The sequence below is a fragment of the Chiloscyllium plagiosum genome, chromosome 6 (assembly GCF_004010195.1).
Source record: "Chiloscyllium plagiosum isolate BGI_BamShark_2017 chromosome 6, ASM401019v2, whole genome shotgun sequence".
In the NCBI taxonomy this organism is placed as follows: domain Eukaryota; kingdom Metazoa; phylum Chordata; class Chondrichthyes; order Orectolobiformes; family Hemiscylliidae; genus Chiloscyllium; species Chiloscyllium plagiosum.
Window position 1 is genome coordinate 117,199,464 of NC_057715.1, and position 10,500 is coordinate 117,209,963.

The 10,500-nt window shown below is 43.3% G+C and overlaps 1 protein-coding gene across 2 annotated transcripts in view; it reads left to right on the forward strand.

Annotated features, from left to right (window-relative positions):
- Positions 1 to 10,500, forward strand: part of xrra1 (X-ray radiation resistance associated 1) — an 86,988-nt gene that overhangs the window by 45,846 nt on the left and 30,642 nt on the right. For both annotated transcript variants that reach the window (XM_043692540.1, XM_043692539.1), the window contains exons 7-10: positions 914 to 1,059; positions 1,269 to 1,373; positions 4,963 to 5,249; positions 10,437 to 10,489. In XM_043692540.1, coding sequence (XP_043548475.1) covers positions 914 to 1,059; positions 1,269 to 1,373; positions 4,963 to 5,249; positions 10,437 to 10,489 — 591 coding nt within the window. The remainder of the gene's footprint in view (positions 1 to 913; positions 1,060 to 1,268; positions 1,374 to 4,962; positions 5,250 to 10,436; positions 10,490 to 10,500) is intronic.

Below are 10,500 nucleotides of genomic sequence, written 5' to 3' on the forward strand. Positions count from 1 at the left end.
GGTCCCTGCACTGGCTGGTTCCTCCCAGTCCCCCTCACTGTCACCCATCTATCTGCCATCTTTGGAGTTACTACTTCCCTATAACTCTGATCTATGACCCCCTCTGCCTCCCGAATGATCCGAAGTTCATCCAATTCCAGCTCCAGTTCCCTAACACGGTCTTGGATGAGCTGGAGATGGGTGCACTTCCTGCAAGTGTAATCGGCAGGGACGTCGATGGCATCCCTCACCTCATACATGTTGCAGGAGGAACATTGCACTGCCTTCACTGCCATCCCTCTAAAGCTAACTTTTATTTTAAAAAAAAAATGGCATCCCTATCCTCTTTTCGTTGGCAACAGGAAACATGTTAATCTCGTACCTTCGTAGAAATACTAATCAGCTACTTTTGATCTTAACTTCCTTTCATCTTCAAAGTAAAGGGACAGTTTTCAACATGACTACTTCGAGCTTGTGACTGATATCACCTTCCTGGTACTCTAGGAGACTTTGGATCCACTGGATGTTGACCTAGAAATAACTGTCATTGTCTCCAAATGTAAATATGTGACACCTCCTCCACAGTAAAACCTGGGTCCTCCTTTTACCTAACAATCAAACCACCTAGACTCTATTGTCAGACAGAGTGTGGCGCTGGAAAAGCACAGCAGGTCAGGCAGCATCTGAGGTGCAGGAGAATAATGTTTCAGGCATAAGCCCTTGATCAGGAATGTGTGATGATCTATTGTTAGACAGATTAATAGATGTCACATAATCCCTTTCATTTACTACAGTTTAAAGATAGATATCCAAATACTTAGAAACTAAAGATATAGTCCAAAAACATAATAATCTTGTAAACCTCACAATTGTAACACAATAAGGATTGTTTGTTCTTCTCCTTGTAACTTTAAATTTGTCTCACATGCTTCAGGTGCTGAATCTGTCCTATAACAAACTGTCTAACACAGATATTCTGACACTGGGAATCATTCCTCATCTCAAAGTTCTCCACCTGACTGGCAATAATCTGGACTCACTTCCCCCAGATTTGACAATATCCTATGATGTCTTGGATCGGTATGTATGCTGAGAAAGGTTAAGGGGTAAGATGGGTTGTGTGGGGTGTCTTTAAATGGTGGTGTTCAAATTATGCAAGGTTTTTACAGGTTAGATAAAGGGAAATATTGAAGATCATAAATGTGGTCTGATGTGTACAAAGTTCACTGATGATATCGTGTGTGTGTGCCACTGAGCCACCTTGCCACTTGGCTTTTCAATTTTACCAGGTTTGAGGACCCTTTGCTGAGGTTTTCTGCACTTGAGGTTCTGATGTTGGACGATAACAGATTATCTGACCCGTGTGTGTTTTCAAGTCTGGCTAATCTTCACAGGTAAGGTTCATCATTGTATCAGTAGTAAAGTCCCTTCCTTCTATCTTGCATAACATTGTGGTTCCAATATGCACCATACCTTGATGGTAGAGTGTAGGTAGCAGGCTTTATTCATAAATGGTGATAGATTAATGCTAAGTGAGAGATTATAGGTTAGATTCGCTACAGTGCGGAAACAGGCCCTTCGGCCCAACCAGTCCACACCGACCCTCTGAAGAGTAACCCACCCAGACCCAATCCCCTACATTCAACCCTGACTAATGCACCTAACACTATGGGCAATTTCGCATGGCCAATTCACCTAACCTGCACATCTTTGGACTGTGGGAGGAAACTGGAGCACCCGGAGGAAACCCACGCAAACACAGGGAGAATGTGCAAACTCCACACAGACAGTCGTCCAAGGCTGGAATCAAACCTGGGACGCTGGTGCTGTGAGGCAGCAGTGCTAACCACTGAGCCACCTTGCCGCCTGGCTTTTCAATTTTACCAGACTGAAATTTAATGCTTCTTTGCCTCCAGAGGCAAGTTCAAGGGCCAAATGGGTTGGGGGAGGGTAATTCATATAATTGGGTGGAAGGATGCAGAATGGAAATCCTCCTGCCTTCCCGCCTATCTCTGACGAAATCCAGAGGGGAAGGGGAGTCTCAAAGACAGCCATCCTACCCAGATAGGAGTTGTACCCTGCAGGACACCATTTAAGTGCCTCATCTCACTACCACTAAACTTCTTGCCACTGGGCAAAATGCACACAACTCTCTATGATGAAGACGGTGGGGGGGGGGGCGTCAAGAGATCCGGCGTCAGAAAAAATGACTCTGCAATCCCCACCATCCAACTGTCCCTCTTTCTGCAACCCTATCAGTCCCTATTTCTGGAACCTCTATTGGCCCAAATGCAGTCCCAGCAGTATCCAACATGTCTGGTGGTACTGCCAATCTCTAATTGCTCAAAAGCTGTCATGATCTCCACCCTGCACCCTTTTTTCTGAAGCAGAGAAATCATAAAGTTACTACTCTCCACACCAGATGGTCCTGTGATTTTTTTTTTGGAGCTGGAGGCATTAGCAGGAGATGGGGGAATTTCCTGCTGCCAGTAAGGCACATCATTCCATCAGAGCTCCCAGAGATTGAATCTGGGGGCTGCCACCAGATTTTGTTGCAGAGCTTAAGCCCTTCATTGTGCACCTTAAATTTCTGCAGGTTCGCTAACTTGTGGAAACCATGCTCCTTTATGCAACTAGCTTTGTCTACTTCAATCACACAAGATAAATGTTATGTTTCAGGAAGGATAGGGTTTGAAGTATTTAACAATGACAAGAGTTTTATAGGGAGATGTTCACTGGGTAAGGCAGCAAGCTAGAGTAAAATAGCTGATGATGTCATAATGACATCATGTGATTGGACTGTTAAAGTGACAATCCAACATATTTACATAAATCCATAACAGTAAGATCTCATGATTGGTCTCTTCCTGAATCCTTTGAGGACAATTTGTACGAATAAGTTACCTTCCTAAATGTCCCCTCAATAACTATAGGTAACTTAACCCTCTGTCTATGTTTGTTATACTAGCATAAACTATACTATAATTGCTCATGGTCAATATTATCCCTGCTCCTCATTTGCATGCATTAGCACTCGAACTGAACAAGTACTGAGCGCTTTATCAGTTAGTACTAGAGGTAACCTGCTAGGCACTTAACGCCTACGTGAAAATGATACCTTTAGTTCACTGTTCCAAATAACTTTCTGACCTCCTTAAAAAAAATTACCTTTACAGAACTGTCACTACACATGTATTTCACCTTTACTTTAAAATACAAATTCCCAGATGTTAATAATATATGCCTTGATCACAATGTATGGTGGATCTCGCAATTATTCTCGGGAATGCCAGTGTCCTGTAAAATAACTGTTCCCTATGACTCGCTGATTTCTGTCCTTTACCTCTGTTTTTATCTTCCTCCTCCTTCAGCCTCAGTTTTGTTAACCAGCCTTTTTCTGCTACTTTGTCAAAAGTTTTCTTCAATCCATTGAGGCAAAATCCACTGCTTTCCCTTTATCGACCTTCTATATTACAACATCAAACATTCAATTAGATTTGTCAAGCATGATCTTTTTCAAGAATATATCATCTTTTCTCCTGTGTGCTGTCATCGTGTGAATTGAGAGCATCAGTTTAAGATTAGAGGGGAAAGAATAAAAGGGAAACCTGAGGGGCGACATTTTTACACAGAGGGTGGTACGCAAGTGGAATGTGCTGCCAACAGAAGTGGTTCAGACGGATAGATTAACAACTTTTAAAAGGCATTTGGACAAATCCATGGATAGGAAAGGTTGGGAAGGATTTGGGCCAAGTGCAGGGAAATGGGATTAGTGTGGATGGACATTTTGGTCAGTGTGGACCAGTTTGGGCTGAAGGGTCTATCTCTTTTCTGTAGGACTCTATGACTCTATGTTTAACTTAGAAAGCAGATGAATGCTGCCTGACCCAATGTGATCTCCAACATTTGGTTTTTCTGTACGGATTCCAGCATCTGCAGTAATGTGTTCCTTCATCAATAGTTTACATGTCTTGTTCAGAGGGGAATGCATTATTCATCAGGTGAATAGGAAAGGACAATGTTCCTGGAGAGAGAACAGGGATGTGGAATGAGGATTAGTGGTAGTCTATCAAAATATGTGTAGAGTAGGGTTTGCGGAGGTGAGGGTGGTGATGAGTAGGTGTGGGTATTACTTTTAATTGTTGCTTCCTGTTCTTAAAACTAAATCCAATATGGTTTGTGTGACAAAAAATCTTGGTAATGTAGATTGTTTTACTTTCTCCAGAACCAGAGGACAGAATCTGTGCCTGAGGAGAATAAACTGTAGGAAGCAGTGAGTGAATGATGAATCATTCAAATTAAAATTATATATATTTATTTTAAAAAATAACATTTTGGAACATGGCATATGAGTAAGTTGAGGTGGAGTGAGTGTCCAATGCATGAAAGAAACAGGTGACTTCAGGTCAATGGTTCACAAACTCTCCTCCTTTGGGATTTTCCTCACCTCACCTGAATCTGTTGTAGACTCATTGATATGAGATTGATCTCTGTAGCTTGGCAGCAACTCCTTTTATCATTGTATCAAGTGACCACTTGATTGCAGAAAGAACAGTAGACTTTTTTTGTCATCCAGTAAATCCTGTATCCAAAGAGAGGGGTTCACAGAGAGATTAATCAAACCAATCCTTTTCTTCAACACTCCAATGGGCAGTTCCAAAAGATCCCCATTCACCTAGTCCTGTACATCCTCACAAGCAAGAGGTGAGTTCATAATAAAGAAATGAAAAATGGAGGTCTTTCTGTTCCAAGGTACCAATCTTCATTATGCATGAAATCAAAAAATGGTAATTTAAGGGATTTTTCATCATCTTATCATTGACTCATTGACAACATCTTCAATGTTGACCTGCACTGTAGGTCTGAACATTTCACCTTTGGTTTCTCAATAAGATTGTCACCTGTCCCTCCCATCCCCCAACCTCATGCTCTAATTCACCTGTAATATTGTACCTTACCAGTGTTTTTTTTCAATGTTAATAGCTTAAAATACTTAAATCTCGACAAGAACAATTTCACTGGGGTGCCCTACCTGCAGCAGATGGCATTCTCACTGCTGGAGAGGACTGAAGATGATCCACTTTGCCGATCAATCATCAACCAATTCAAACAGCCCATTCAATGTCCAAAAGGGGAGGAAATGGAGACCATTGAGTTTGAATCTGATGTCGAAACCAGCAGAGAAATGCTAAAAGTAATTGAAACAGAGGAGAAAACAATGGAAGAGATAGGAGAGAAGATGAAAGTGTGGCAAAATGATTTTACTGATGGTGGGTGTATTTTATGATTTGTTTCTTGTCCTCTCCCCTCAATATATGATCACAGATGATGGGTGCCTTCTCATAGCAAAGTGATCCTGGAAGAGAAGGAATGTCAGGGACGATTACACAATGGGAGGTTAGTCCACCTGCCCTTACCAAAGTCCATGATGTGCACTTTCTAACGCTGAACAGTGGACAAGGGTCAGGGTTGTCCAATATCCTGCAACAACACTCAAGGTGTTTGACATCATCTAGGACATGCTATCCACCCCTGGCTACAATCTGGCTGCAATGTGTAACACAGAATGCATTGCAACAGCTCATCAAGGCTGCTGTGATGGAAGTCAAGGTCTTGGTGAACAGGACAGTTGGTGCATGGGAGCACAACTACTGCCAAGACCCTTTCAAGTAACTTACCATGACGACTTGGACATGTATTAGTCCTTCTTTCATTATCCTAGAGTCATACAATTATACAGCATGGAAACACATCCTCAGTCTAACACGTCCATGCTGACCAGACATCCAATCTGACCTCATTCCATTGGTCAGCATTTGGCCCATATTCCTTGGTATTCATATATCCATTCAGATGTCTTTTAAATGACATAGTTGTACCCGCCTCCGCCACCTCCTCTGGCAGCTCGTTCCATACACGCAGCTGAGCTCATGATTGAACTACATCTTTACCACACAGGACAGGCAATGAAATAACAACATGTAAAAGCTATATCTGAACAATAAATTTGACAGGTACCAGAGCATTAAACACTGATCCAACATCCTGGATACAATCTTATTCTCTATCCCCTTGTGGGTCAGGTGGTGGTGTAGAAGACAGGGGGCCTTTAATTAAGCAGAACTATGGCATTGGGTGTCCACTGGCTCTCGGCCTCCATCTAGATTCAGACAGTGGTGGGAAGATCTATGGATTATCATTACCATTTCCACTCCCAGCATAAGCACCTCAATGTCACTGGTATGAATAGAACAGCAGGTTGGATGCTCACCATGCATAGAGGCAGACATTTAAACAAGTTTGGCATTCCTTTCAGATTTCTGAGGATAGGAGGATTGCCCATCATTCAACAGCACTCAATGCCTGATTGAGGGATCCAATCACAGGAAGGTTTGTTTATGGGAGTGGGGGTGCAGTTTCCATGCTGAGAGTCAACCCCCTGCCTTTGCTGCAAACCCCATCCATGACCTCCAATGAATCCTACCCCACAAAAGGAACTGCAACCCTATAAGCTGTTATTCGTGGAGCCTGGGATCCAGTGATGATCCTATGTCTCTGGTAGATGGCACACTATCTATAGTAAGCAGCTACTAGTGACAAAGTCATTCATTGAAACTGCAGAACTGGTTGCTCTTGGCAGGCAGGGTATCTGTCCCTAGTGCTTTTAATACCAGTAATGGCCTGTCCACTCTTTGAGGGGAATATGATCTAGCAGACCTTCCTGAAAAGAGGGCACATGGGATGTTGGATTGTGGTATCTGCACAAGATTCTGCAATTTGAGTTCAATACCATAGTGCCCATTTATAAAGCCCTTGTACTACCACTGAAACATCGAATTGCAAAGTATTTTAGATCCTGGTCCTCTACCTTCCATTTCCCCTTCTCTTCCAGTGACAAAAGGGCTTCCAGCCATCACAAGCCTCATCCTACATTTTCGTCAACTACAATTACAAAAGTACAAGACAGCATAGATTCAAGGTTGAGGGAATGCTGCAATGTGACGGTATCAGTACTGAGGTAGTGCAGCGCTGTCAGAGGATCGGTGCTGAGGAAGTGCTGCACTGATGGAGTGTCAGTACTAAGAGAGTTGGCACCATCGGAAGGTCAGTACTGAGGGTGTGTGGAGCTGTCTGAGGGACAGCACTGAGCAAGCGTCACACTGTCGGAGGGTCAGCGCTGACAGAGCACCACACTGTCGGAGGATCAGTGCTGAACGAGTGCCACACTGTCAGATGGTCAGTGCTGAGGGAGTGGACGCTGTCAGACGGTCAGTACTGAGGGAGTGCCACACTGTCAGAGCGTCACTGCTGAGGGAGTTCCGCACTGTTGGAGGGACGATACTGAGGGAATGCTGCACTATCAGATGGTCAGTACTGAGAGAGTGCCACACTGTCAGAGGGTCACTGCTCAGGGAGTGCCACACAGTCAGAGGGCCAGTACTGACAGAGTGCCACACCGTCAGACGGTCAGTACTGAGGGACAGCCACACTGTCACAGGGTCAGTACAGAGAGAATGCCACACTGTCAGAGAGTCACTACTGAGGGAGTGCCACACTGTCGGAGGGTCAGTACTGAGGAAGTGCTGCACTATAGGAGATTCAATACTGAGGAAGTGCCACACTGTCAGAGAATCACTTCTGAGAGAGTGCTGCATTGTCAGAGGGTCATTGCTGAGGGAGTGTCACAATCTCAGGGTCAGTACTGAGGGAGTGCCACACTGTCACAGGGTCAGTACTGAGGGAGTGCCACACTGTTGGAAGGTGCTGCACTGTTGGAGGGTCAGTACTGAGGGAGTGTGGAGTTGTCTGAGGATCAGCAGAACAGCCCTCCAGTCTTGGTAACATCCTTGTAAATCTTTTTTGCATCTTTTCCAGTTTAATAACATCCTTCCTATAGCAGGACAACCAGAATTATATGCAGTACTCCCAATGTGCCGTTACCAATGTTTTGTACAGCCATAAACACGTCGCAATTATCTAAGTTAAACTCCATCTGCCATTCTTCAGCCTACTTGTTCAAGATCCCGTTGTACTCCTGGATAACCTTCTTCACTGTCCACTATGCCACCAATTGTGATGTAATTCGCAAACTTACTGACAATGCCTCCTATATTCTAATCCAAATCATTAATATAAATGACAAACAACAATGGATCCAGCACCAATCCTTGCAGATTGCTGGTCACAGGCTTCCAGTCTGAACAACTCTACCATCATCTTCTGTCTCCTATTGTCAAGCCAATTTGTATCCATATGGCTAGTTCTCCCTAGATCCAAGTGCTCTAACCTTATTAATTAGTTTACCATGAGGAACCTTGCCGAAGCCCTTGCAAAGTCCATTTGGACAACGTCTAAACACTCTGCCTTCATCTAGCTTCTTGGTCGCTTCTTCAAAAAACTCAATCAAATTTGTGGGACACAATTTCCCACGCACAAAGCCACGCTGACTATCCCTAATCAGTCCTTACCTTTCCAAATGCACGTTGATCATGTCTCTCAGATTCCCTTCCAACAACTTTCCCACCACTGACATCAGGCTCACTAGTCCATGGTAGACTGGCTTTCCTTGCAGTCTTTCTTAAATAATGGCACAACAATAACCACCCTCCAGTCTTCCGGCACCTCACCCATGATGTTGATGACACGAATATCTCTGTTAGGGACATAACAATCTCTTCCCTGGCTTCCGACAATGACCTGGGATACCCTTGATCAGGTCTTGGGATTTATCTACCTTTGTGCTTTAAGTTGTCTTCTGTAATGTGGACTGTTTTTAAGACATCATTATTTATTTCCCTGAGTTCCCTAGCTTGCAAGTCTTTCTCCATAGTAAATACTGATGTGAAGTATTCATTTAGGATCTCACTTATCACCTGTACGAGTACAGCTCCAACAACAATCAAGAAGCTTGACACCATTCAGGACAAATCAATTCCCTTAATTGGTACCATGTCCACAAACACCCACTTCTTGTACCATGATGCGGAGTAACATCAATGTGTACCATCTGCAAGATGCATTGCAAAATTAGGTAGCATCTGCACATTCCCCTTTAAGCCAGTCACCATCCTGACTTCGAAATATACTGGGGAGAAAGTGAGGTCTGCAGATGCTAGAGATCAGAGCTGGAAATGTGTTGCTGGAAAAGCGCAGCAGGTCAGGCAGCATCCAGGGAACAGGAGAATCGACGTTTCGGGCATAAGCCCTTCAGCCCTGAAGAAGGACTTATGCCCGAAACGTCGATTCTCCTGTTCCTTGGATGCTGCCTGACCTGCTGTGCTTTTCCAGCAACACATTTCCAGTTCGAAATATACTGCCATTCCTTCAGTGTCTCTGAGTCAAAATCCTGGGAATTCCCTCCCTAAGGGCATTGTGGGTCAACCTGCAGCAGGTGGACTGCAGCAGTTCAAGAAGGCAGCTCACCACCACCTTCTCAAAGTGGAACTAGGGATGTGCAATAGATACTGGTGCAGGAAGTGACACTCACATCCTATGACTGAATTTTTTTAAAATGCGAGCTGGTCATTGGTGAGAACTTGTAATGTCTTTTTGAATTTCTGTATTATTTTGTGGACAGTTCAAAAAATGATACTTCATTAGCTGCTTTTATGAAGTTGAAGGTGAATGCAGTACCTTTAAGAGAGAGTGAAAGCTGTTTTGCACTGAGAGCTTGTAGGTACCTGTCATGTTACTAGCAGTCTCAGAGTGTACTGGAAAATTGAAAATATGTAACATTTGGTTGTGAAACAAAGACCTGGGTTTTGGGTGCTGTTTTCACAACAGTTCAAATTTAACCAATCAGTTTAAATTATGCCCCAGGATACTAACACCCAATTGAATTTGAATTTAGTGTTTTGACAACATCAAACCAATGAGACTATCTGAGGTTTAGGGTATAAAGAAGCTGGCATTTTGAGAGTTAGAGTGAGCGACCAACTGCCATCGCTAGAGTAACTGTCAACAAAACACTCTCTATCAAAGGTACCTTTTCCAGCAAAATACCAAAGACAAGCCAGGGAGATCTCCAGCCAGAGGAATGAGGACACCGGAGGTGACTGCCGCTATCTGGTTCTGAAAATGAAATTGATGTCATTTTAATCTGGGTGGTTATTGGAACAGTGTGTTGTGATAGAGTTGGAGGTAGATAGCAAACCCATAAGAGAAAGGAGGCTTAGAATTGTAAATAGTTGTTGTTTAATGTTCACTTCTAGAGTTAAAGAATAAATTGATTTTTTTCTTTAAATTGTGGAAGTTGGGTGTTTTTCAAACTTTAACAGATTACAAGGCACGGTGAGCTTTTTTGGGTGTTTGGTTTAATTAGCAGAAGGGTTCACCACTGTGTCGTAACACTGTAAAGTGCTTTTTTGACAAAATGAGTTTGTGAAATGTGATTCTGTGTTTCTTTCAGTCTAACTGGGCTTTTAAAAGCTTATTCATGCTCTCTGCATTTCCTTTAGTAACCTCCACTAACCATGGCTCGGAATCAAATATTCCCTTTCCCACTGTGCAGGTAAGGTAGCC